Source organism: Ambystoma mexicanum, chromosome 11 (assembly GCF_040938575.1).
Source record: "Ambystoma mexicanum isolate Mex_15411 chromosome 11, UKY_AmexF1_1, whole genome shotgun sequence".
Lineage (NCBI taxonomy): Eukaryota > Metazoa > Chordata > Amphibia > Caudata > Ambystomatidae > Ambystoma > Ambystoma mexicanum.
In genome coordinates, this window is record NC_090934.1 from 1,220,170,726 (window position 1) to 1,220,198,226 (window position 27,501).

The window sequence follows — 27,501 nt, forward strand, 5'->3', positions numbered from 1 at the left end:
AAGAGCCCTGAGACCGGAGCCATGCAGAAGGGGAATGTATGGTGTGAGGCGAGATAGCCCCGAGACAGGATCAATGCCGAAAGGGAATGGTGTATAGAGAGGCCTGGGACAGAATCCATGAGGAGGAGTCTTGTGAAGTAAGGCCTGGGGCAGGAGTCATTCTGAGGATAGTGCCGGGAAGGGTGGCCTGAGAGAACTGGGGCAGGGGTCCTGCAAGGCTGAGTGATGTCATCTGAAGGACGCATGGGACAGAAGCCATCAAGCAGAAAGTAAATTGGAGAGTGGGACACTGAGGGCTGGATCCATGTAGAGGCGAAAATTGCCGAGAGGTACAAAGTCTGTGAAATGGAGACCCGGGTGATGGTTAAGTAATCCGAGGCGTGCTTGGGGTCAGGAGCCAAGAAGGGTGCCTGGTGCAAGGCGATTGAGTCTTGGAATCGGAAACTGCCAAAAATCGTACTTTGTGATCGGTGGTTTGGGGTGCAAGACCATACCATAAAAGCCATGGGGGGGAAAAGTACAGTTACTACATGGGCATTGTTTTAGCAATGTCTACATGCAAATTGGTTTGAAAAAGTCTTTTGGGGCTCTTCAAAACATCTTTTTTTTTTCCTCCTCTGGCAAAAACATGTCAAACTAGAAATACAAGTAGGAAACACTCCCCTGGGTGCCTGGGGGCTGTACAAACCACTCCCAAATCAGTGTGAAGCCCAAAATTACCAGAACCTTTGTGATGAGTTTGAATACAAGCATAGTTTTATCATCTCACGTGCATGTACGGTCCCATCCCAAAAATCCAAAATAAGGATAAATGGGCGATGTTTCCCGAAAACCCGCAGCTCTGTCAGGTGGAGAAAGGTACCATGAAAAGAGTGAGATGGAAAGAACAGTGGGATTACAGAAAGGCTGTGGGTGAAAGAAAGGGAGACTTGGGAACCATCATTTCTAGAGCAAGGAGACCGACTGAGGGCAGGGGAAATAGCAGAAAGATTATGTATACAGACCAAGAGAGGGGGAATGTCAGTGGGGTATTGAGGGTGGGGGGTAAAAAAAAGAGAATGTGAAGTACTTGGGACTAAAAAGCCAGAGCTGTTTGGCTGAGTCACACGTGTCAGGGGCACTTGGAAAGAAGTGCCTGTCCAATCAAAATCGAGGCCATTGAAAAAGACGGGAAAGGTAGGCTGCAGGCAACAAGGCCATGGAGACTGAAAGTGCGGAGGAAAAATCGCCATTGAGAAAGACCTCAAACACTGAACTTGTTCTATGAAGGTTTGCCGATTTGAACTTCTTTTTTGACCAATGGCAACTTCGCTGAATGTTTTAAACCGTTTTTACCACTTTTTTTTAAAGTGGGGGAGCCCCACGTCCCCTCGCAAGCCATTCTATCTACCTTGCGCAGATTGATTACCCCACGTGGTCTTGCGCTCACTCTACATACATATATATGCACCGAAAACTAGATTTTGATTAATTTTCTTATCAAAATGTTAGAAATTCATCCAAAAAACTTTAATTGTTATGTTTTTATGGTTGCAAAGGAACACAAAAGCACAACACAATCAACATTCACTGCTAGGCTCTTGAAAATAACCGTTACAGAGTTTGCCAGGAAAACGCAACAAATTCAGCATTGGTATGCTTGACCATTTGTTTTCTCCTGAAATAATTGTGCATGCGTGCATTGTCATGCAATGTGCCGAGTTGTGCATTGTGTTAGGTGGGGTGTGTTGTAAGGTTTATGGTTGCTTTACTGAACCTAAACGGTGCATGTCTGTGTTTTGTAGGATTGGCGTTGCAACTGTAACTTCCTTTTTACTGAGGTTTGTTCACTGAATTTCGATTGGTTGGTTTAAGTTCCCCTTAACGCACGATTTTTTTTGTGTCAGTTGTAATTTTTTTTTTAGAAAACTTCAACTATTACTGTACTTAATGTTGTTTCATTAATATATGGCGGCGTTGCCCTTTGCAGCTCGCGTGCCAACCTTCAGACAGACAGCGTGGTGGCCGCATTCTTGCAGAGGGAGGGAACGAGCGGCCCGGCGCTGAGAGAGTTAAGCAGGCTGGGCTGCCGCCCTGCTTCCCACTTCCCCAGGGCCTCTTGGCGCACTTTCAGGCCCATCCCCTAAGGTAAACAGCTCGGTGTAGGTGAGCGCAGAGTTCAGACCTGTTCCCGCAGCCCTGCCGGCTCCATGGCCGCCCCGACTCTCCGCACAACATGATTCGGAGGCTTAAGCGGGCCCTGCGAGAATTCCCGCTCATGGGGAGCTGCGTGAGCGAGCACCAGGGGTGAGTCTGCGCGCACGAAGGCCGCGGGAAAGTCTGCGTCAAGTCGGCGCGTTTCTCCCTTTGCTTTAGTTGGGCCGATCACCAGTCGCAACAAGAAATGCGCTCTGCTGCTAGAACATTGACACCCCCTCCCCCTTAAATGGTCCGTCCCATTGACCCCCCCACCCCCGAGGTGGTCCGTCCCAGACCCGCACAGGTGGCTGCCACTAAATGGCCGTTTGGGTAGAGCCAGTCAGTTGTATGGACTATGAACTTGTCGAATCTGAAAGAAAACTCGAACTATCTGCGTGTACTACTAACCACTATCCGGTGTTTTCCATGCACGTTACCTGCGCTTTCACGACAGCAAGCTTTCTATCCCAGCGGGTTAGGCTATCTTGTGAGTCTCGTGTACATACTCTGCAATCACAGAGTAGGTTCGTTATCCCGAGCGCGGCGATACACTGTGCACCACTGATGTATATTTTGGCACCTTTTTTATTACTGCACCCGCTGAAGTAAGAGGAAAACATCGTCAAGTGCGTTTTAAAATGATCTCTTTTAATGTTGAAATCAGGACCGTCTGGCGCGATTTTTGTTTTAGGTGGCAGAGCGAGCGCCTTCCTAATGGCAGGTCAGGCCCACGTGACCTCGCTGGCCTTTCCAGAAGCCAGTGCGCCCTGTGCAACATATCCTGGATGTCCTATGGCCCCGTCCACCGCTGTTCTGCTGCTAAAATGTTTTTGGGAGTGTCGGGCAACAATACACTAAAGGACGCTTGCCTATCCCGACTGGTGTGACATTTAAAAAAAAAAAAAAAAGCTTTGTGAAAGCACAGCAGGTCTTTGCTCTCTTCGTACGTTCGTACGCAGGCGGGGGCGGACAGAGATGTGAACTGTTTACAGAAACCAACATACCAATGTGTGCATGTGCTCCCCCCCCCCTCTGCTTATCTGTCTCCTTTTTCCACTTGCCTCTCATCTTCACCCTCGGCGCTCTAAGCAAGCACCATAATACAATGGTGGCTCCTTGCCTCTGCTCTTCACCCTCAGCGCTTTGACGCCTACGACCAGTAATCGTGGTATATTGTCTTCTTCATCTTTTATTTAAATTATTTATTTAGGCATTTATATGAGCACCCCAAGCCCGAGGGTCTCTAGGCGCTGGTTACAATTAGATAGGTTGGAAGAGAAAGAACGGGGAGCGGTCACAAGGTGAGGGGGGGATGAGTCTTAATTTAAGAGGTGGATTTTGAGCTTCTTTCTGGAGCTGACGTAGTATGGTTCATCACACAGGTGGCCTGGGAGCTCATTCCAGAGTGCAGAGGCACGAACTGGGAAGCTGGCCCCTTCCCCCTTTTGCAATTGAATCTGGGGGTGACTAGGCAGTGGGTGTTGGCTGTGAGTGTGTTCTTGTTGTGCGTCTTGAGATTTTTGTTGCCAGGCAGGCTCGGACTGGCCTATAGGGCGATAGGCCCATGGACGAACCAAAAACGCAAAATGCTGGGGTGGGCCCGTTTTTTGGTCATAGTGGGCCACTTTTTTGTCCAGTGTTTGCCAGTTTGATGACTTACTTCACTATGCAGTTAATAGTTTTGACCAGTTTTGCTGAATAGATCTTCTTTAAAATGCACAATTTGCATCACATTTTATTTTTAAAAAAAAACAACCTCTCCCTTGGGTTCTATTCAAAGAGTGTCAATAAAGGAATGACAAGTCATTTGCAAAGGTGGGCCACATTGGTGCCCAAGACAATTTTATGGCCCAGTCCAACCCTGTTGCCAGGTAGGAAGGGGCGTTGTTGGCGAGGCGCAGTGCGTGATGGATAAGATCTTGAAATTGATCCTATCCTTGAGCGGAAGCCAGTGAGCAGCGCTCTCGGCTTCGTATTAGTGGTCCCGCTTTCTAATGTCAAGTGCTGCTCTCAGTGCGTTATTTTGGACTGATTGAAGTTAGAAAATATTTTTGGCTGAGGTGCCGCAAAATAGCAAGTTGCAGTAAAGTTTTGTGCAAATGAGTGCTCGAGCAATTTCAAGGCGGTTTATTGAGACAAAGGTCTGGCCGTGATGAGCTTGGCAGATTAGCGTAACGTGATGTTGAGGCAATGTGGTTGGTTTGGCTTGTCATATTGATAGTGAAATTGAGCTAGACGCCAAGGGTTTTGACAAAGGCAGTGCAAGGCATAAAATAAGCAGTGTCGCAGAGCAATTTGCTATGCAATTCTGTGGGTTTGCTAATTAAATTGACACTTGTGTAGCAAAGCTAGCTATTTAAGTTACCCTGTTCAGTGAATGGACAGCTCACCCTGCATTCCTCTCTAGCTTTCAGCACTCTCTCCACCCTCTTTCCTCTGCTCACTGCACGTTCAAAGAGCCTAATGGAGCTGGAGTGCAGCAGTAATCATCCCCTTCACTCGTGCCAAAAGGCCTTTGTGGGAGTACAACACACATTTCTATTTCTTTTTCAAATAATTGCAAACCAGAAACAAACTGGATAACTATCCTGTCTGTCAAAGACCAGTATGTGTTTTTTTAAAGGCTTTCAATTCCTTTTCAAAAAATATAATTGGTTACATAATGCATAATTACAGTATTGCTACTGTAAAACACTGCATTGTCTCCATGCTTTACAGTTAAAGTGTATCTAAATCAGTGTCGATTAGATTTCATTTTGTTGGCGAAGATTGACGAGTGGGCACTTTTGAAAATGTACATGACCACACGGCCAAAATCTTTGATGGCAAATCTAGTTCTGTGGCCTGCTGGTTGCCATGTTGCTTTATACCCGCTACCGTGAAAGTGAGATGGCTGCAAACTAAAATATTTTGCCTAGTTCTCAGCCTGCTATGCCATCAACTTTGCTTAGTCTTTTACATAATGAATACACAATGCTAACTTGATTGATATTTACTCAAAAGTAGCGATCAACGGTTTCATCCAGTCTGTACATCTACAGACCTACTGCAAAACTGTACACTGTGGTTGGCCTCCAGAGGTCACTTTGCTCTATGATTATGATTGCATTATATATATATATATATATATATATATAAGGTTTTTTTTTTTAATTTGTATACGGTTTTATTAAACCTTTACAAAAGAATTTACAGAGAATAAAAAAAGATTCACAATAGTAAATCAATATAAGATAATCAACAGAGCAAAAGAGTATCCACATGACATTCTCAGAGTAAAACAATTCCTTAAAAAAGAAATAACCAAAAAGTCACATCCTTAAAATCTTTTTTTTTTTTTAATGTTCTACCTATATTAATAAGCAGAAACTGAGTGGACACACAATCCAGTCAATACGGGAGGCAGCAAATAGTCTTTACCCCACAGTTATCCAGGGTGATCTAAATGGAGATTCAGAATAAGCCCAGAGAGCGCCAATCCCTCTTGTATATTTTGTATTTTGTTGCCACACAAGGTCAGTAGGTTGGCCAGAGTACAAATCCTCCAATAAGCTAAAGCAGGAATCTCTTAGAGTATTGATTTGAGTACAGTGAAGGATCAGATGTTTAGCCGTTTCAGGTGCCAGATGACAGAAATCTACATAGGCTATCCTCCACCTTAATTTGGTTTCTTCTCAGCATAATATCCAAGGTAGGAAGGATATTCCAACATAATTAATATTTGCACCAGCAGTAGAGGGAGCTGGCCAAACTTTTTCAGGGCCTTTTTATCATATCTGAGCGCCAGGGGACCACTCCGGTGGTGATAGTGCGCGGTACAAATGTCCTTTAACATTAACATATCTATTTGTGTCCATTCATGGAGTTAACCTTTTTCCAGACACTCATCCAGGGCTTGTAAAGTATTTTTGCCCACTTGAATAGTCGAGTAGATTTTTTAAGAAGGGCCAGTACCATTTGCAGATGATGCTGGAAATTTTTATTTAAACTTTACTTTGTTTGCAGTAAATGTCAAATGAAAGTTTCACTGTGCTAGGCTGGCCTCTGGGTGGCAGCAGTGTTCCAAACTAATGTGGGTTTGTGGTGACATGCACAAATCTACAGAAAGGGCATTTAAATTTGTTGTCATCCGTTGCCATGGATATAGTGCATGTCTCTTTAGTCGAGTGGGTAATGTAAGGAAGGCATGGTATCAAACAGTGAAGACAGACACAAGTGATCTCAGTTCAAGGGTGTTTATTGAACTTCAATGGGCTGGTTGAACATCTAACCTAAATCTAAGGATAGTAGCAAGCTACAACCATCTAATAATAACGCAGTCATCGTCTGTCAAAATAAAAGGGCCTATACTAATAAACCTATTGCCAATACTTCTAAATACAAATGGGAATGGGACAGTAATGCATACAAAAAGGAAAAGTGTTCAAGAAATGTCAGGATGGTTGAGCAGTTGGGTTCCCCTGCCCATGTTTTCAGCACAAGGCAAGGCGTTCGAGCTTCACGCACACTCTGGTTTCTCTGCCACAAGGATACAGTTCAAAGCATACATTTCAGGGCCTTTTTGCTAAAGTCTTTTTTTCCTTCAACAGTCACTTACTGTAGAGGGCCTTTCATAACAAACAGGTATCAGAAGTTTCATTCCTATCAGGGTCTTCACATGCAGAAGTTCTTGCTTCCAGTGTTTATCATGGGTCTCCCTCGTTTGTGCTTGGACCATAGATCCTCCCTTGTTTGGGCTTGGATCCTCTTGATATCAACAATCGAAGACTTTCAGTTGTGCAATGAGTTTTGCTTAAACCGTCACAGGACAAGTTCGATTCACTTCACACAATGTTTGTATCAATCTTTTGGCTTTTGTTTCTTTTTGCGGGATACTTTACAGAGACCTTCAATTGAGCACACTCCCGGAGCCGGACCACTCTGTTAACAGTATCGTATCTTTCTTTCTCAAGTTCAAACATTGATCAGCAGTTTAGCTTTGGTCGCGTCTTTCCTCACACGCGTGTAACAATGTTAATTCCAGCGCTCGTTATATAATGTTGCTGCTTGCATACTTGACTTCAATGCGGACCGTTCTTGCATCGGTCTCCCCTACTCACAGGCTGTGTTGATCTCTCTGATGCTTCTTTGTTCTTGGAGCCAAGGACGACCTCGGCAGCTGCAGCTCCTCCCAACCTTGATCAGTTACACAGGAGGGCTTTTGGTATCTTTGACACACAATGCAGTATTCTTCATTCTGGTTTCCTAGCTTTATGCTTTCTGCCTCGAAAGTTTCTTGAAAGTAACGGTTTCTTGCCGAACAGGTCAAGGGTATTTCCCTCCTTGTGAACCCATTTTGGTTTCCTGACTTTCTCCCCTCGTTCAGCTGTCGACTTGAAACTGCTGTTCCTGCTTGTGCTTTGCCTCGCTCCAAGTGTGCTCTCGTGTTCCACCTGTTATCCTTGTGGGGGAAGTTTAAGAGAAATCGGGTGCGAGTGATTTTCAGTTATTGCCTGACCATAATAGCGGGATATGTCAGGTACACTGCTCGGTTGTGAGTCTGTTTTCTCCCAGAGCGGGCTGTCCATGTGAAAGTGTTGGGGGTGGGGGATAAAGTTCCCACGTATCCTACCTGGTAGGATGGGCTAACGGTGTTACAGGGAGAGGGATACCACGTCTTGCCTTCCGGTGTCCCACTCCCCGAAGACCCCTCACCCAGGTGATACTCCCGCACTGGTCCACCCCAGGAACTGGATCCAAAAGCCATGGCAGTGTCCTTGCCACCTGAATGACAGTCCCCCCTGGGACTAGCGGGTGAGACACCTTCTAGTTTCTCACAGTAAACTAAGTTACTCAACCTGCAGGTCTAGTGGAATTTTAAAGAATTTGCAAGGCCTGACTTATCTCCCTAATGTCTGTCTTCAGTGGTACACAAAACTGCTGTACTGTTGCTCATTTTATATCTTGCGCACAAGTATCTTCTGGTGGCATTAGAAACATTACTACAACAATGCCAATCAAATGGGTTTGTTTGCTAATCAAGAAAAATGTAATGATCAAACTCTGCTAATCAATTTTTGAAAACTAAGTCATGCCTTGCGGTGACGGGAATAATGTGGCCATCGATAGTGAAGGATTTGTAGGTCTGATGAAGCTTTGCTAGTCTTGCCAGGAGGCACATGAGGAGAAGCTCTGTCTTCTAATCATTGAGGCAGAGGGAATGTGTGGCCATCCACGTTTGGATCGTTTCACAGAGGTGGTTGATCTTGAGTGAATCCTGTGTGTAGTTGCCTGAAAGGGGGATGAGGAGCTGGGTGTCATCCGCATAGTTGGTGTATGAGACACCTAGCAAGTCCAGGTGGTCGAAGAGGGGTTTGGTATATATGATATATAGTGTCGGAGGCGCAGGAGCCTTGTGGTACGCTGCGTGTTGTGGGGGTTGGGTGTGCCGAGGCTTCGCCGGCAAACACTCTGGAGGTCCTTTCATCGAGGAACAAAGTGACCCATTTGGATGCATCGGGGAAGAAGTGTGCGGAGGACGTGAGGTAGTCGCAGTGTGTGTTGAGGTTGACTAGGTCAAACGAGGCAGAGGTCCATGAACAGGAATAGGGAGATGTTGCCTCGGTCGTTTTCATCAATTTGATTTTTTAGATGTATTAATGCTGTTTTAGTTCCATGTTAGGGTCGGAACAGGAACTGTCGGGGGGGGGGGGGCTACATTATGGTGAGACTCCAGGAAGTCCTGGATTTTCAGATCGGTGACCCTGTCAATGATCTTTAGCAAGGAGGGGACAGTGGTGATGGGGTGATCATTAGTGGGGATGGCAGGGTTAAGGGAAGGTTTCTTGAGGAGGGGTTACCCAGGATTCTTTGAGGGCCACAGAGGGACATTGCAGTGGGTGAAGGAGGAGATGATGATGATGGTGGAGATAAGTTGGAGGAGGGGTTCATCACAGTCCTTCACGATGGGAGCTGGGTAGGAGTCCCCTTTGCATCAGGAGAGATTGAGACCTTAAATGATGTTGCCAATGGTGTGGTCACTGATGAGTTGGAATTCGACAGGAGGGAACTCTCTGGGTTCTGCAGGTGGTGTGACATGGGGGGGGGGCATGGTGTTGACTTTCCTGGCTGCATTGTTGTAGGGGGGCGATTTTGTTGATGAGTGTGTCTTGGACAACATTCCACCATGCATTATCTTTGGGGATGGTGATAGAGGGCAGGGGAGGGGGGTGGTGGCAGGTGTTTACAGGTCCCGGAGGATGGCAAAGAGTTCACACAAGCTGGAGGACGCTTTGGAGATTTATTCTTTGTATGAGGATGCTTTGGCCTTGTGAATGGATTTTCTGCAGAGGCGAGAGATATTTGCGAAGAGAGCTTTGGGATCTTCGTGCCAGGTGGTTTCTGCTGCAATGCAAGGCATGAAGTTCTGGTGTGAACCAGGAGTTCAGGTGTTGGACGTTCTTTTTGTTTCTGGTTTTGAGGGGGGGCGGGGTTCAGGAGGTCAAGGGTTAGTGAGAAAGTCGATGTACTGCTGCACCAGAATGGTGCCGTCGTTGGAGTTTGGAGGGGCTGCCTAAAGAGGGGGATGATGTGGTTGTTTGGAATGTTGCAGGTGCTGCACGTTGATGGGTTTCGGGGCAGTGAGGGGGGGCAGGATAGCCGTGGTGGATAGGGATGGAGAAGAATATGGTGTTGTGGTTGGACTATGGGTAGGGGCGGTTAGCTAGGATGATGGCATAGGTTTTGTGGTCCAGGATCCAATCTAGTTTGTAGCCTTTAGCATCAGTAGGTTCAGAGATAAGTTGGGTATCGCTTAGAGCTGCGATAAGTTTGCCAGCCTGGTGGCATCTGAGTCTAGAGGGTCATTATAGCCGAGGTTGAGGTCGCAGAGGATGAGGAGCTGGGTAGTAGTTTTCTGTTTGCTGAGGACTAGCTGAGAGAGGTCTGACTCTAAGCTGGCGAGAGGTCCCGGGGGCTTGTAGATGAGGTGAAGTATGACGGAAGCATTGGCGGAGCACTTCATTTTGGCTGAGGTGCTTTCGAAGTTAGGGAGAGAGGTGGTCTTCAGTGGGTGCAGAGTAATAGTGTCTTTATAAATCATGCCAGCACCACCCCCTATTTTCTGTTTTCTGTCGCAGTATAGTATAGTGTAGCCACTGGGGATATCTAGGGAGAGATCTGGGCCAGAGGAGGATGTGAGCCAGGTTTCAGTCAGCGCAAGGATGTCCAGATTGTTGTTGATCCGGTCATGAATGTCGTGTGCGTGTGCCACCAGAGATCTGGTGTCAACTAGGGCGCAGTGCGGGGGGTTCTGCAATGGAAGGGAGGACGTTGGCCTGGGTGAGGTTGACAGACGTTTTGCTGGAAGTGTGGGCATGTGTAGCCTGGTGTGAGGTGCAGTATTTCAGGTAGAGGTTATGCTCTGCTTTAGGGCGGGGGGGGAGAGAGAAGTTTGCGGGACTGGTGGTCTGTGCAGTGTGTGATACAGTTACACAGTGGACGGGTGGTGCATCTGGCTTGGTTGGGCGAGCTGCTGGCAGGTGGCCGGTGGGTGTTATGGTTGTGAATGGGTAAGTATGGTGCCTGATGCCTTTTTGGAGGCAGAGTCCTTTCCTGTCATGGGGAGCAAGAACCCTGTGTCCCTGGTGAAGCACGGATGACTGGTAGAGTTGTGTTTCTCCTTGGTCCCCTCCCTCCCTCCCACCTCCAATCCTCCCTGCTCCCCCCTGATTGGCTGCCGGCCCGTGTGTTCTCGAGGCTAGGCTGCCTGCAGTCCACCGCGCTCGCCAGTTCCATCAGGCAGAGCCGGTGACTGCAGGCCCCCAGATTAAGGTATTTGAGCCCTCCGTGGGCCGTGTGTTGTTTTTCTGCTCATTCTTGGGCTGCTGCCATTGTTTTTTTCCCCTCATGTGTTCTCCCCAGCCCCCCTCTCTCCCCTTCCGTGTTTCTCCTTGGTCCCCTCCCTCCCGCCTCCAATCCTCCCAGCTCCCCCCTGATTGGCTACCGGCCCGTGTGTTCTCGAGGCTAGGCTGCCTGCAGTCCACCGCGCTCGCCACTTCCATCAGGCAGAGCCGGTAACTGCAGGCCCCCAGATTAAGGTATTTGAGCCCTCCGTGGGCCGTGTGTTTTTCTGCCCATTCTTGGGCTGCTGCCATTGTTTTTTCCCCTCGTGTGTTCTCCCCAGCCCCCCTCTCTCCCCTTCCGTGTTTCTCCTTGGTCCCCTCCCTCCCTCCCGCCTCCCCCCTGATTGGCTGCCAGCCCGTGTCTCCTCCTCCTCTTATTGGTGCTACCAGGGCAGCCCCTGCCCGGCAGCCCCAGCGGCTAAGGGCCCCCTTGGGCAAAGGGCGGCTCCCGGTGTGTCTGCAGGGGACGCCACGGCCATTCCACCGCTTCATCTTGTGAGCTCCACCTGCTCCCTCGGCCCAACCCACCCCTACCTGTTCACTTCCTCGCAGTGTGGCTACCCTTCTTTGTGTTCTGAATTTGTGGTAAGCTAGGGTTTTTCTCCCTCTGCAGGATTTTCAAACTTAGGTGGCCTCTCCACTGTGTACCTGATACACCTGACTGTGTTCACCGTGTTCGAATTTGTGGTAAACTAGGGTTTTTCTCCCTCTGCAGGATTTTCAAACTTTAGGTGGCCTCTCCACTGTGTACCTGATACGCTTACTATGTTCTGAATTTGTGGTAAACTAACGCCTGCCGCTCTCTTCCTGTCCGCTTGCGCTTGTCCTGTCTTCCCCCACCCACTCCCTCCTATTCTATGGTGCTCTCTATCTCACCGATGTTTTCTAACTGCTTCTCCATTGACTATCCTGCTCTCCTCACTAAAACTGGTAGGAAAAAAGTTTAAAAAGGACATCCTGGTCTCCAACCCAGGCCTCCCTATCGCTGACACCTACACTAGTGCCTCCTCCAAGGAAACTCTCACTGACATCCTCTTTTTCGTGCCTTCTCCTGACCTATGGAGCCTTCATATGGTCTCTGTGCTCTCTCCTTTCTCCTCTTCTCCCATTAATGGTGGCACCTGTTGGGATGTCCTCTTGGCTTCCTTCCACTCCTCTAAGGCCATCATTAATGTCTATGCTAATGGGACCGTCTTGGTCCAAGGCCCTCAGGCCAACCTTCACCTCTTCGATAGACGCTTCCCACGTCTCATCAACTTCCTTTCCTCTCCTGCTGTGCCTCGACTAACTTGCCTCTTCCCTCCCTCCCCACCCCCTCTCGTGCTCCTTCTTCACCTCCGCAGGGCGAACCTCTGATCTGTACCCCTCCCCGGAAGTCCTTCAAAGATGGCAAACTTCTCCACATTGCCACTCTTAACTCTCGCTCTGCCATCAAACATTCCTCTGATATCTGCCGCCTTTTTGAGGAACTTGACCTTGACGTACTCGGTCTCACTGAGACATGGTTCACAGCCAGCTCTGTCACCAGCTTTGACACACTCCTACCCAACGGTTACAAGATCCTCTCTGTGCCCAGGCCCAACCGTGCGGGGGGAGGTGTGGCCCTTATCTTTCCTGAGTGGATTCCTGCCACTGTTACTCCCACGCAGACCTACTCCTCTTTTGAATATCTTGTCTGCCGACTCTCTCTCTCTCCTAGCCATTCCCTTACCGTGGCTACTATCTATCGGCCACCTGGTCAAATTTCCTCCTTCCTCTCCGAGTGGGCGGACCTCTCCTCCTCACTCCTGTCCTCAACCACTAAACTCCTCTTTCTTGGAGACTTCAACATCCACCTGGATGCCTTCTGTCCCCCCTCTGGACTCTTTCGCAACCTCTGCGACTCTCTCACTCTATTCTCCCGTCTGGGCCGACTCATTCTGGAGGGCACACTCTTGATGCCCTGATCTCCTCTGACCTTCCCCTCTCTGTCCCTCTCTCCACTCCTCTCTCCTGGAGTGATCACTTTCTCCTCTCCTCCCACCTCACCCTCCCTACCCCACAGGCAAAGCCACCCCCATCACTGCCACCTTCCTTCTCGGTCATCCGACCCATGAAGCGCGTGTCAGTTGAGGCTTTCGCTGCCACCTTCTTGCCCCCTCCTCCCCCTTCGGCTGACTCCCACCCTGACACAGCCCTCTCCACTCTCCTATATCTGATACTCTTGATATCCTTGCCCCTGTCATGAGAATCCGCCTGAAGCCCAAAGCCAAATGTAACTCCTGGTATGACACGGATCTCGTCACCCTTAAACGCAAGTGCAGGGTGGCAGAGAGGAAATGGCGTGCTTCATGTTCATCCTCTGACAAACTGGTCTGTCGCCTGCTCCAAAGGCAATACCGGCTCTCCGTTCCCACCAAGAAGAGAGCCCTTATCCAAGCCCGCATCTCTGCGGCATCTAACAATTCGGCCGAACTCTTTAAAATCTGCAAGGAGCTGGTCAACCCTGCTGCAGTCTCTACCTCTCCTGTCCCCTCCCAGGCCCTCTGCACGGCACTGGCCTCTCACTTCATTTCAAAAACTCAGGACATCCTGTCCTCACTCTCCTCCTATAACCTCCCCCCTCTATTCCCTGCCCTTCCTCTGGCTCTTCTGCAGCCACCCCTCCTCTCTCCTTCTCTTCCTTTCCCCTTTTTTCTGCTGACGAGGTTTCAAGACAAGTCCGATCTATGAAAGTCTCGTCAAAACAGGTCCACCCCTGTTCCTCCAAAACTATCAAGGACCACATTGACTCCTTGGCTCCTGCCCTTGCTGACTTCTGCAATCACTCCTTCGCCTCTGGAGTCTTCCCATCCCCTCTCAAGCATTCCCTTGTGCACCCCCTTCTTAAGAAACCCTCTTCCGACCCTTCCTGCCCAGCTAACTATCGCCCAATCTCTATCACTCCCTTCCTGGGCAAGCTCCTGGAGAAACTGGCCATCTCCCAGCTTAATCTCCATGCTGAATGTGTTGGTAGTCTTCATGACCATCAGTCTGGCTTCAGAGCTGCCAGAAGCACGGAAACTGCTCTCCTGAACATCTGTGAGGACCTGCTCTCGAACCTTGACTCTAACATTCCATGTGTTCTCATTTTGCTTGATCTCTCTTCTGCCTTTGATACTGTCAACCATACCATCCTGCTCAACCGTCTCCGTGATAACCTCGGTATCACTGGTCAGGCTCTGGCGTGGCTGACCTCTTTCCTCTCAAATCGACCCTCCCAGGTCCAACTGGGGTCTTTCCTCTCTGACATCTTCTTCTCTACCTGTGGTGTCCCCCAGGGATCCAACCTCTCTCCCTGGCTGTTCAACCAGTATCTGGCACTTCTCGCCCACCACATCGCTGCTCTCTGCCCCTACTTTCAGTGCTATGCGGATGATACCCAGCTCATCTTCAGGCTACCCTCGGCCTCCTCTTCTCCGTCCCTCATCTCCGACTGTCTTTCTGCTATCCAGGAATGGTGTGCCGCCAACGACTTCTGCCTTAATGCCAGTAAGACTGAGATTCTACTCATCGGCACTCCCACTCCCTCCTTCCCTGCTGCTCTCTGGCCGGCCTCTCTGGGCCCTCTTCCTGCTCCTACCTGCAAGGCAAAAAACCTTGGGGTCATCTTCGACTCCACACTCTCCTTCTCTCCTCACATATCCGACGTATCTAAGAAGTCACACTACCAGCTACACCTCCTCAGTGGTATCCTTCCTTTCCTCTCCTTCCCCCAGAAGCTCACTGTCTCTAGAGCCCTGGTTCTCTCTAAGCTGGACTACTGTAACAACCTCTATCTAAATCTGCCCGCCTCTACTCTCTGCCCTTTGCAACTCATCCAGAACAGGACTGGAAGACTTGTCCTTGGCCTCAAGCCCAGGGACCGTATCTCTCCAGGACTGAAATCACTACATTGGCTCCCAGTGACTGCGAGGATCAAGTTCAAAACCCTCTGCATTGTCCACAAGGCCGTCTGGGGCCTTGGCCAAAATACCTTCAACTCTCTCTTCCTAAATATCTTCCTTCTCAAGCTCTTCGCTCATCCGCCTCCAACTCCCTCAGGGTCAGCTGCTTCTCCAAACAACGAGTTGGGGGCAGATCTCTTTCCACTGCAGGGGCCTCCCTCTGGAACAGCCTTCCTGCCTCCCTGAAACTTGAGGAGAACCACCTCCGGTTCCGGAAGCACCTCAAAATCTTCCTCTTTGCCTCCGCTTTCTCTCCCCCTCTCCCCTGCTAATACTACTGAAACTGCACTGAATCTGCAACTGGGCCATTCACCGTTCTCGGCCCAGCCACTCTCCCCTGCATTGCCTCCACAGCAACCCCTGCACTACGGGACTGTCTGTATCCATACAGCCCCCCCCTTCCCAGCACTTGTCTGCACTTACCTCGCACTTGCCACCAGCTGGCCCTTGTTATTTATCCTGTATGCTGTATGCTAATCACCCTGTACTGCACTTTCCCCTCTCCCTTTCCCCCATGCACTTTTCCCTTCCCCTCTACCCTTGCACCTGCGCCATCTGAATGACACCTGGCCTAGTAAGATCGTTGTCTGTCTCTCCTCCCCTCCCCCCCGCCTCGTCGCGCCTTGAAACACTTGTGTATAGGCGCGTTACAAATGCCTTATATATCATATCAATGCAAGGGCGAAAGAAGGAATTCATAGGTGGCAGGAGGCAAGCGGGTGCCTGGTAGGAGCTGCTTGGTGTGCTCAGAGTCGGGGCTGGTGTAACTACTGCTGTGGCGGCAGTAGCTGTGGGGAGGAGAGGAACTTAAGGTGGAGAGTCATGGTCTGGCGGACAGGCGCAAGGTCGTAGACAGACATTTGCACGTAAACAATCCGGTGCATGAGCCGCTTGCGGCAGGCATGGCTTACCTTCATTGTGTGGAGTGCTAGGAGTGAGGCAGGCGGTAGAGGGCGCTCGGGCATCTCCTACTCTTTCACTCCCACCCCTCTCTTGGCTGTACGCTCCGTGCTTTGATTTCTTTAAAACACTCTGCAAACAAGAAATAGTGCAAAACATAACAAGGATTGCATCATCATTTATCGTTGGCCTTGTGCACTTGCACATTTTCTGCAAACTAACCACACGAATGTCTGCCCTGTCCACTCAGTTCAAGCACTAGCGGCCTACTCTTCTTTCACTTTAGATTGTGGATGTTTTAGGTTGTTGGGTATTTGAGCAATTTCTATGCCCGAACTATCTTTAGGTGATTGGCTACTAATTGCTGGCATTATCCAAGTTGCTGCTACTCCGGAAACCAGGAATACTGTTTTGGCATTGCTGGGAAACAAACATGTGACGTGGCCAGGGGCTTAGCCAGCCTCAAAACATTTTGGGGTGTGGGCGACTGGTGGACAGTTTTGAAAGTTGGTAATAACTGGGGCCATTCAAGCCCCACCTGTGCCCTCCTCTAAGCCCAGCGGGAGGTTGGGTAGCTTTGCACCTTGGCCTAATCATACAAGGTGAGCCCAGCAGTTAAGCTTTTCATCATAGGGGGCCTATTGATATCCCATGGGCAGCGTTCTGTGCTCAGCCTCTGTCATCAGCTTGGCCACAGTAAATGGTACAGTTTAAATGTAAGTAAATGCAAAGCTCTCCTTGAGAACTTTAAGAGACCCTTGCCATCGCACCCTTTGCTATGGGAGCCCCGGCTGGGCATCACAGCCGAGTGCTGCCATCTGCCTCAAAGTGGAGGACTCAGCCCTCCCTAGCCACGGGCTTTGGACGTGACTTGTAGAGTGCACACACTTCCCCTATGTACCTTAACTGTGTGTGATTGCCTTTTGCCACCTGGCCACATTGATACCTTTGGCTAGCCGAACATTTCATGTCATTGTCCTAAAGGGTGATGGGGGTCTGGTCCACGAGAAAAAAAGGCTAAGGTGAGGCTGGCACAGATTATCACTCTTCCCCCTGCAGTACGCGGATCCAGAGAAATTACCAAGAAAAGGAAACTGGTTGTTTTTGGTGTATTCTAGGGAAGGGCTCTGCAACCGCTGGCTCTGCAGATGTTTTGCACTAGAACTCCCATGGTCTTGGACTATACTGACGAGGGCTGATGGGATTTGTAGTCCAAGACTTGTGGAGAGCCTATGGTTGCAGACCCCTGTTCTAGGGGGATGGCAAGGTTTGCGCCTCGTACGCTTGGCGCAGCAGTACTAAATAGTGCTGCCTAAACTGCATATGGCGAGCCGCCAACCCATCCAATACAAGTAGAGTTAACGCCACTAAGCAGCCACTCGCCTTTCACACCCCACAACACATGCACTACTCTGTTATCTATCCTGCCATGCTGCATCCTCACAACCTGGCAAAACTCATTATGTCACAACATAAGAGCAATGTGGAGAAACTGTATCTTAACACAAACTCCTAGAATCTCATTGGCACACGGACAGCCGGTACTACTGAAATACGCATGAATTCTCCGCTCCCACTAACTGCCCCCTAACCCCTTTGCAAAGGCCACCAGAATGCCAGACACAATTAATGTGTATATGTTACACTGCCTAACCATAACAGACATTTCTCTCTGCTGTAAAGCGATTAAACACCAAGATGTAACCTGTTGCGGTGACTGGATGCATACCTAACCCGTCAGAGCGTCTTTACTCCGAAGCCTTCTACACGCTGGAGCAGGTACTCTCCTTGCTAAGGATCTGGAAGTTTCAATAGGAGCGCTTAACTTGATTGAATTCTCCTAACAAAGTTGCTTTCTTGGGTGTGGTTGTGAAGTTACTTGTGCATAAAGGAAAAATGCATGCCAAGAAAGACGGGAGTGCCCAACTCCATCTTTGCTGTCCTGTTGATGAGTATTTTGTGTCAACCTATTGATCCATTGAGTTACATTAGAAAGATTTTGTGACTCTTCTTTATCTCTGATGTCTTTGCAGTCAGCTCCCTGATGAGGCGAGGGTGGAGGATGCGGCCCCTTGGGCGCCTAGAGGGGGTCCGATCAAGCAAGACAGTGCCGGCAGCAGCAGTTCCACCTCGGTCACACCAGCATCGCCCCAAAATGGTACCAGGCATCGGGATGAAAGAGAAACGGGGTCTGACCTGTCTGATGGTAGCCCTGGCAGCGCTACGTACAGCAACCTGGGTAAGTGGCAAGAACCTAACAAGTTTACAGAAGAAAAGCCGCTATTGGCCCAAATCGCTAGGCTCAAATACGTCATCTTAGTCATATAGTAGCCCTCTACCTCTTAAAGCCCAGCAAGAAAAGGTGGTCATTACAAGGATTTGGCCGTTTCGTTTAGGAATTTCATCTCACCTGTGCCTTGTGATCTGTTATTAGAAAAATGAGAATCCGGTTGAAAAAGCAAGGGTTAATATTAGTTGCAGTCGCATGTAAAAGAACATCCATGACCATCCAAAACAGTTGTTTACAATGAACTAACACAAAATAAGAAAAAAGTTATAAGCTTTTTATGACATATCAACTTAATGCTTTGTTTCCAGACTCCATGTAATTCAATCCAATCCGATGTTTTCTATTACGACTTTGTAAATGTGCCCTCAGGGTTTGTTGATGCTTTCACAGCATGACTTAAAAAATGTACCTTGCTTCCAAATTTCCACAGCATTTTTTATATACCAACATTGCATGTGTTTACATTTTCAAGCAAAAAGTCAGAAAATAAAAGTAAACTAAGCAGATTGGTATGAGTCCGTATATGTTTTCGACGGGCTACTTTGATAGCTTGAAAGCTTTTAGCAGTCTTCTTCAGGACCACTACACTGTGATTTGCAGCAAAGTTGAACTTCTGTTGCTGTCCCAACAGATCAAAAGGTTACACCAGTATCTTCATCTCCATGCATGAAGCAAGAAAACCATTACCGACATGTACAATTATGTGAGGAATCGGGGATCGATCCTGCATCCAAAACTCATGGTATTGCATAAACGATGGGTCAACCTCTGTAGGACCAAAACATCTGCCATGTTGTAGATGTGGGCTGCCCTATAAGAATTGGGACATTGGGTTTTAAAATGTCTGCACCTATCTTGTCGTTCTGTTTGTTTTGTTCTTTTCTGTGGTTTTTCCTGCATTTTGCTAAGTTATTTTCTTGTCCACCTCCTGTTGCTCTGAAATAATCTATGCCTCGTTAGGTGCTATATTGCAAGGCAACAAGCATTTTTTGGTTCCACAAGTGTCCTCTGTTCCCCAATCTGCTTTTAGAATGGGCACAACAGCAGCAGTAGAGAAAGGAAAACGGCGTCATTTTGGAGGGCCACTTATGCCAATGTGCAGCTATCGAAATATCAAACTTACAGGCTTTGGTGGCAGAGGGAGACTTGGAAGGCATTATTTGCTACCGAGGCATGGGGCCATGAGACCCAAGATTGGGAACGGTCCTAATTGGAAATTAGTGGGTGACTAGGAAGGGAGATGGGATTCAGGCAAATTAGAACTCAGGAGTGCATGGAGGATTGGACTCCTTGGGTTGCAGTAGTGTGAGATTACAGGCGCTTAACTCATATAATACAGGTCTACTAACCGGATGCATGCAACTTCTACTGACCAACATGGATGGTAGAATCATAGTTGCTTCTGCATTTAGCAAAACCTTATTATACCCTACTTTAAGGGTCCAGTTTAGGTGCATGTAATAACAACCCACTCGTATTGATGCAATTTATTTATCCTGATTGCTGCAACAGTGGTCATTAGGAAATGTACGGGAGGCGAACGCCTGGGTGCAACGCCCACCAAGCAGTCTTTTCTTTTTTCTTTCCAAACTAATATACGGGTGTAAACGGAGGAGACGGGGACACAGGTGGCATGGTTATTTGCTTAAACTTTTATTATACCAGACATAAAGAGAAAACCTACTTCTCCCTACTCTGAATATGGGTTTACCTACCTCAACTAAAATACTAAGGATTTGGCCAGGATGTCTGGGTAAATCAAGGGTCCTCAGTCCTGTGTCAAACCCTTTCTTCTGTCCCTTACACTTCTTAGTCCAGAAGAATGGCTCGCTTCTGGACAACAGATCACAGTTTCAAATATTAGGTGGGATTTTTGGTGCAACGCCCTTTCATCGCAGAATGTTTTTTCACTGGGGTTTTTAACCGTAGATTTTTTAACAAAAAAATTGCATTTTTAGGGGGGGTTAGAAAAATATATATGGGCTGTGGGTGTTCAAGAATAGCAAAACAATTAAAGGGGATGGAGGGGATTGGGGGTAGAGGGGTGGGGACCCCCACGAAAAATAAAAAAAATTGATGGGGTTTTTTCATTAAAAAAATCACTGTTAAAAACCCAGCGAAATAACATCCCGCGATGAAATGACATGGAACCGGGATCTTTACCTGAGGGAATGACTCCCTGCCCCAGATCTCAATCCCTTTTGTGGGAAAATACTTGTATTCCCGGTGGTGTTCAGAAAGTATCTTTAAGGCAAAATGAACCAGCGGAACAAAATGTTGATTTAAAAGCTCAGACACACAGGTTTTTATTTCTGCTGCAGCGTACTGCACATGGTCGCACAATCTACCATGTGAATCACCTGGCCTCTCTCATTAGCTCTGTCTGCCCTCCCCCATTCACAAGCAGAGCATTTATACATTTTACATTTAATGCAGTCTTACAAAGGACTAAATCTGAAATCCAGTCAGGGTGTCAACTTACTCTCTCGCAGCTGTTCCATAGTTATATAACACACTAAGCTTGCTTTGTAAGCAGAAGTGAGCAGCTGAATCCATACATGGGCATAACAGGTATGTACAATTCTGTGACATAGATTCTCCAAACCAGGAAATCTGTAAACAGGTCTTGCTTTAGAAATCATGAACTTGCAACAACACATTGTTGTGAGTTCATGATTTCTAAAGCAAGACCTGTTTGCAGTTTTCCTGGTTTAGAGAATCTGTCACAGAATTGTACATACCCTAGAATTTTAATACAAAGTTTACACTTTCAAGGCACTAAACAATGTTCCAGGTTGTAATGTTAAAAAGCAGTAAAGTTTATAATTCAAACTCAGAAGGTAAATTTACAATTCAAATAATATTCCTTTTTGTTTGTTCACTATTGGATTTCTGGCGAATGTCTCCCTTCGCCAGGTATCTTGCTCTCAGTGTTTTCACAATGCCAGGGGAATGACTGCCTTGCTTGGCTTTATCAGATTCTCTTGGCTTTTTCTTTAACCGTGCGCAACACTAGGGGAATTACTCCATCCCCCCAGCCTTTTTACAGTTTTGGCACAGTTCACAATACCAGGGGCAATGACTCCCTTCCCCTGGCTTTTTTCTATGATTTGTACACTTCTCCTCAACGTAGACTTACCTTCCAATCTTGTGGATCCCAGACCCATAGGATTCTTTGCTGGTAGTGTGGCATGTGGCAGACCTGGTTCACTAACCTGCCAGGTACGAGGACTATGAAGATGATTGATGAACTTCCCTTCTTGTGGGTGTGGGTCCCAGACCTTTATTGCTTCACATATTACTTTCTCACAGTCTATTTCCCAGTCTTATTTTTGTAGACTTTCTTCCCAGGGTATCTTCGCCCTTCTTATCTGGACCACTAGCCTCTATTCTGCCCCACCGACCGGCCTGTGTAGGCCCCTTCCTCCAAGGAGCATTGCTGTGGTCTCTGGTCAGTCCTGGGACTCTCCTTTGGTCCTGGCGTATCTTCCACAGACTTCATTCCCGCTACGCTGGCTCTGCAGCAGCATGTTCCCTCTGGGCTGCTCTACCTACACGGACCCAGTTAGTGAACCAGGTCTGCCACAGTCCTCCTTCCTCCATCAGGGAAGTCAGCTGCTTTCCAGTCGGGAGAAGGGTGTTTCCACTCCTGATCCCTGAGAGATGCTTTGCCTTCTCGCCCCATGTCCCGGTCTGCCTTGCATCTCTCCGCCGCACCGCCATCTGGCTTGCGGCTCCTCCAGGGAGGGCTAAACTCCTTTTCCTGTTTTGCGTCTTTTGAATGTGACTTGACCAATAGGAATTCGGGAACCACTTGATTCCAGGAGTGCTCTTCATGGTTCTACATTGCCTCCTTGTCTCAGTGCCTGTCCTACAGCCTTCCTTAGGTAGACTAGACTCTTCCTCATCCCAGTAGTTATGATTTTGGCTATATGACCCATGTACATGGAGTGACAAGACGAGGTTGGGGATAGGTGAGGGGGATTGGAGTGGAGTATACCACGCTCTTTGGATAGTCATCCCTGGTACCACGGGGAGGGTCCCTCCCCATGAGATCCTCCCACTGAGTACCACCCCCAGGGGAACTATCGGGTAGCTGTCTCACCTCCCTGGCCCAATGGGAAGGGGCTCCCCCTTGTGGAGAAGTGACTACATACAAGGATTCGTTGCACGAAGTAGCAGAGTGAGCAGGTACACAACAAGCCCATTCTCCAGGAAGTGCCTTGAACTTGAGAGTAGTCCACTTAAGATTTTGTTTTTCTGTCCCTGGGGTGTTGTTCAGTGTGTCAATAGGGCAGTCCTAGTGAAAATGAGGGGTTGTTGTAAAAGCTGGGCTGGCAAATGGAAACAACCCAGTATCAAAAGTCGGGGTAGAAAATGTTACCCTTTCTGAGGCCCAATTTTTCTGCATCGGGTGCACAGAGAAGTATACTAAGGCATTCCACCTTCCACCAATGCTGTTGCATTTGTTGCTTCTCACCCTACTAAAATCATGCCACACCCATAGGTGCTCTGGTGAACACTTGTGTTGATTAAGTCAGCGCCGCCTCTGCGTGCTTCCGTGCTGACTAGTTAACGGCTTGCAAATCTTCATAATGCACCTATTAGCCTCATTGTTGGATTGAAGAAGTCCTATTTGCCTCTGGTGTCCTCAGGATATTTTACAGGTTGGCAGTGGGCACCCTATTTTACTTGGCTTGTTTGCTTCAATTGAGCTATGTTTTCAGAGCATCGATATTAAATTGCCATACAATGACTCGAATTGGGAATAATTGACATTTTAGTGGTTATCCTGAAAATATGAATAGTGTCACAGGCCCTTATGGGACCAGAGTTGAAAACGCCTGAATTAGTTTAGATGCTCCAGTGTTCTCAGCAGACGAGAAGCCCTATGATTTGGTGGCTTGAACTGCTTGTGCTCAGTCGAGGTCTGTGGGCAGAAGCGACAGACATGTTCTTGTTCTGGGGCCATGCATACACAATAAAGTGCTTGTCAGCATTAGTTGTCCCATTAAACTGCTGTCTTTTTACAGCACAGCTGGAAAGTTGTTTATTCTGAATGTTTCTCTAGTGTGGTTGTTGGTTTTGTCGGTTTTCCAGCTTTTGTAATCCACACCTAGAGGCTATTGGGTTTGTATTGCTTCATTTAAAAGTCATCAAAACTTAAACATTGGTGACCTTGGTGTCTTGATTCAGGGTCATGGCAAGACGCGCCTACGGTGCAAGTAGTGCTGAAAAAAGTTTTCAAGATTGCTCCAACCGCCAGTCCACCCCCTCTCAAGAAAAGCTATTACTTGCTATGCTACACAGAAGGTGAATTGTTAACACTCGCACCGCAAAGAAAAAGGTTACTTACCTGTAACCTTACTTTTGCTTCTTTATGTAAGTCGTAGATTCTGGTGCGAACCATAAAAGTGAAATTTGCATCTACTGAGGGGCGAGCACTTAAGAGAAAAGGCACAGCATTACAATCTGAAAATGGCAGTATGGCATGGGGAATTGTGGTTTTCTGCTTCATTTTACATTAGGAAGGCCTTATAAAGTATTGTGGCTTCAACCACTATATGTGGGGGATATTGCATGGTGTGGGAATCTAGAACAGTAATCAAACTGAAGCTCCTCTTACACAAAAGTAATCTTTTTGTTGCAAGGGCACTCTGCCCTCAGTCTAGTGGGAGACTGTGCAATTATACGCAACATGCATTGGACCAGGAAGGTTAAGGTTCGACTATGCCTAAACCAGATGTATCCACGGGTTGGTCACCCAGATGGTGAAAAGACTCGATGAGGCCCACGGAAGAATTGTTGGTCGAGGCAAAGCAGAGTTAGCTTTTGCTCCACCGACTTCCCAGAACTTGTGTTTTATTGGCTGTTCCCATCCCCAACATCAAAGTGGAATCAGCACGCCATACAGAGGTGAAGAGTTCCACAAAAAAGATTGGTACTCCTTCATTGAAGAAGTGGCAAGGAGACAATGGTGGTATTTCAGTGGGACAGAAAAAGCAAGACTCATGGTGTGCATGTAAATAGCGGTGGAGTTCCTCCTTTATAGCAAAGGTCTCTTCATCTAAAACAATGGATTTGGTGTCTGACTTAAAAATTGTTTTGGAGAAAGGAGCTTTTCCCTACTAAAGTGTTATTCTTGTCGCTTATAAGGTCGTGGGACGTTTCTGTCTCAAATGTCTTTATACGAAGAATATCAAAACCATATATAGCAATTGTCAATGCAAGTTATCATTCTTAAGAAAAATAAGACCCGATCCAATGCTCATCAGTCCCTGATTTGAATACCAAGGGAGGCCTGCTAGAAGTCCAGTCTCCTCCACTTTATTTGCATTGTTGGCGTGAAACCTCCAAGGGCTCGAAGAACCTACAGTGTTGCCTAATATTGGAGTCCGTGACTGAGGGAGTAGCAAAGGGCTGATGCAGCGGTCTTGTTTACAGATGGGGAAAATGTACAGTTCTGTCCTGCCCTCGTTTCATCCCAATGATTGTCCGAAAATATTCTGCTTCACTCTCTGGTATATAGAAATGCCAGCAGTCGGAATATTTCAAAAACATTACAAAACGGGATACAAAAAATAGGTAGAACTCTGTTGTTTGGTACTATTGAACAAAGACCAGGAATGAAACCATTGCACAACTAGTACCATCATTGAGCGTCTCTTTTGGGTCTGTCTCTCCCCTGCTGTGTTGTCCATTACCTGGATGGGCATCATGCATGGGAAATTTAGCACAGGTCTTGCGAAGCACTTCTTTTTCATTGCAGTTTACAGAATATGCCCATAGGAAACCTCCCCAGTTTAGTATAGCCCCTCTTCCGCAGATGTCAGACCACCCCTGTATCCTGCCTGGCAATATTGCATTTCTGTCCTTAAATAAAATATTTCATACCATTACAAAGCAGAAGACTTCCCCGCACTGCCTCTGACACGCGGGCCCATCTCCCAGGGTTTATTGTAACACCCAACACTGTTTAGCCCCTCTTAAACATACGTTGTTGGACCAGACCTTCCCCAGCCTGGCATTATTGCATTTTATTCCTTAAAGAACACATTAAATACTTCAGGGGCAATAACCCTCTTATCAATACCCTAGACTGTGAACCCACAAATATAGTGATGTCCTCATACCTTCTCAATTCAGGACTAATCTTAGTGTCACACGTGAGCACAAACGTTCTTGTCTAAAATTCAAGGGCACACTCAACACATGGAGCCACTATGGCTTTTTTCGCCAACTTTCCACTTGAGGAAACCTGTAAATCAGTATTACACTGTCTGTTTGCTATCTTACCAAACAACGTACCCAGCTCAAAAGTAACACTGCTCGATGACCTATGCACGGCATACACATTAAGAGCGATTTACAGCTCCCAGAAGACGGACGTTACTTACCCACCAATAGGCTTTCTGGGGCATGAATCGGTTTAGCATCCCAGAGCCCCCACCCAGTCTCCCTGTACTTGATTGCACAAATCAGCAGATTAAAACTCCACACATCAGTCTCCTCTTTTCCGCGCAACTTCAAGCAACCAGAAAACGAATAGTATATGGGCATAGACATCACAGGGAATTGTGTATGCTTGAAAACGTATAGTATGGATAGTATGATGGGCATTCCCTATAGTATGACGGGCATGCCGCTGATCACACCTACTTTTGGAAATAAATGGTAATACTGCGGACCTACCACCAGATGAAGGAGAATGTACACAATTTGATTCTAAATGGATTGAAGCACCAGAAAGCCTTTATTCTGTATATATTATGTATTTTAAAGTAACAGCTGCAATTATAGTTTGGCATATTTACAGCATGATTATTTTTCTATAGTGCATGCTGAGTACAAGTCCGACATTTTACAGCATGATTATTTTTCTATAGTGCATGCTGAGTACAAGTCTGACATGTATCAGTTGTTCAGGCGGCAAGTCCCGGAGTCTACAGTCCCGCAGTCTACAGCCCAGGGTTGTTTTTGAAGTAAGCATCCGTCAAGACAAACCACTTAGATGGCAGGTCTATGCAAAACATATGAACTCTTTACAGGCAGCAATCTACAATATCAGTAGTACAGGTGGTTTATTGCAACAGAAATCTATTATAGACTCAAAAGCTTTAAAAAAATAATTGTTTTGCAAGTTTTGCCCTGTAATTTTGGCTTGAAAGCAAAATGAGTCCAATAACAGGATTGTGGTAGTTCTAATAAGAACATTCTGCACTTTGATCTCAATCTAAACTTTTTTTGAGAAGCTCTGGAGGTAAAACAAGCATTGGCAATGCCAACAATTTGGCCTTTTGTTTAGGCATGGGAAAGGCACTTCCATAGTGGTAATAACTGACCATTGATGGTAGCAGGTGCAAAATGGTGCAAGTACCTGGGCATCTAATAGCAGTGCCTGGCAAATGCCTAATACTTACACACAAGCCAACATTGTTGGCTTGTGTGTGCTTGTTTTTAACAGGACTTCAGTGAAGGACATTTATAGTGCTTATACATCGAGTGACTGAAGGCAGACCTGGTTAAGACATTTTTTATTACACCAGTAGTAGGTTTACAGCTCCAATGAAGTCATTAAATCTCAGAAGAATGCTTTGAAAAACACTTGCCGACACTTCATGTGCAAAGTTTGATGCTAAGGCTCCAGTAAAGCGAGCTCAAATAGTTCCCATGAGGAGGAGGTGATTTGGGGGTGAGGGGCAGGAGCTGGGTGGGAATAGCCGTAGGGATTAGCAAGGCCATGAGCAGTCAATCGGTGCGCAAAAAAAACAAAAACATATAAGCTGTGTCCTCCTCGTGTGCTGTTTTTCCCTCTCTGTACTTTAATGCAATAGTTTTGGCTTATAGGTGCCGCAAGTGCTGCCTAATAGCCCAAACTAAAACGTCCAGAAAAATGCACAGTCCTGGGCCCCAGAGTGTTGCCTTTACTTGGATGGCCAGGGCAGAAGGTGAGCTCCTTCCTTACAGACCTCCTAGCAGCAAAGGTACAGTGCAAGGCTTTCAGTTATGCCTTCACTAGGGACTCGTGTTGGGGGGTGGGGGGAGATTTTTTTTTTTCTTCACTTATCTGTTAATTGTAACTGCAAGCTGCCCCTCATGGACTAAATATATCGCACATGGTGGAGGGGCCTTTTGTAGTGGGGCTGGTTCTTCTTCGCAGTCCTATTACAGCATTTCGAATAAAAATGGCTTTCCTATATCTAAAGTGATTAACAGGCTTGCGGTTTTTCATGTGTGACGGTGACCGCAGCAGCGACATGCGCAAATAGCCTGTCCGATATTGTAC

The 27,501-nt window shown here is 47.3% G+C and overlaps 1 protein-coding gene across 6 annotated transcripts in view; it reads left to right on the forward strand.

The window, feature by feature from the left end:
* PEAK1 (pseudopodium enriched atypical kinase 1) overlaps nucleotides 1-27,501 on the forward strand; it is a 978,753-nt gene that overhangs the window by 903,703 nt on the left and 47,549 nt on the right. For all 6 annotated transcript variants that reach the window (XM_069624574.1, XM_069624576.1, XM_069624577.1 and 3 more), the window contains one exon: nucleotides 17,959-18,164. In XM_069624574.1, the coding sequence (XP_069480675.1) occupies nucleotides 17,959-18,164 (206 nt within the window). The remainder of the gene's footprint in view (nucleotides 1-17,958; nucleotides 18,165-27,501) is intronic.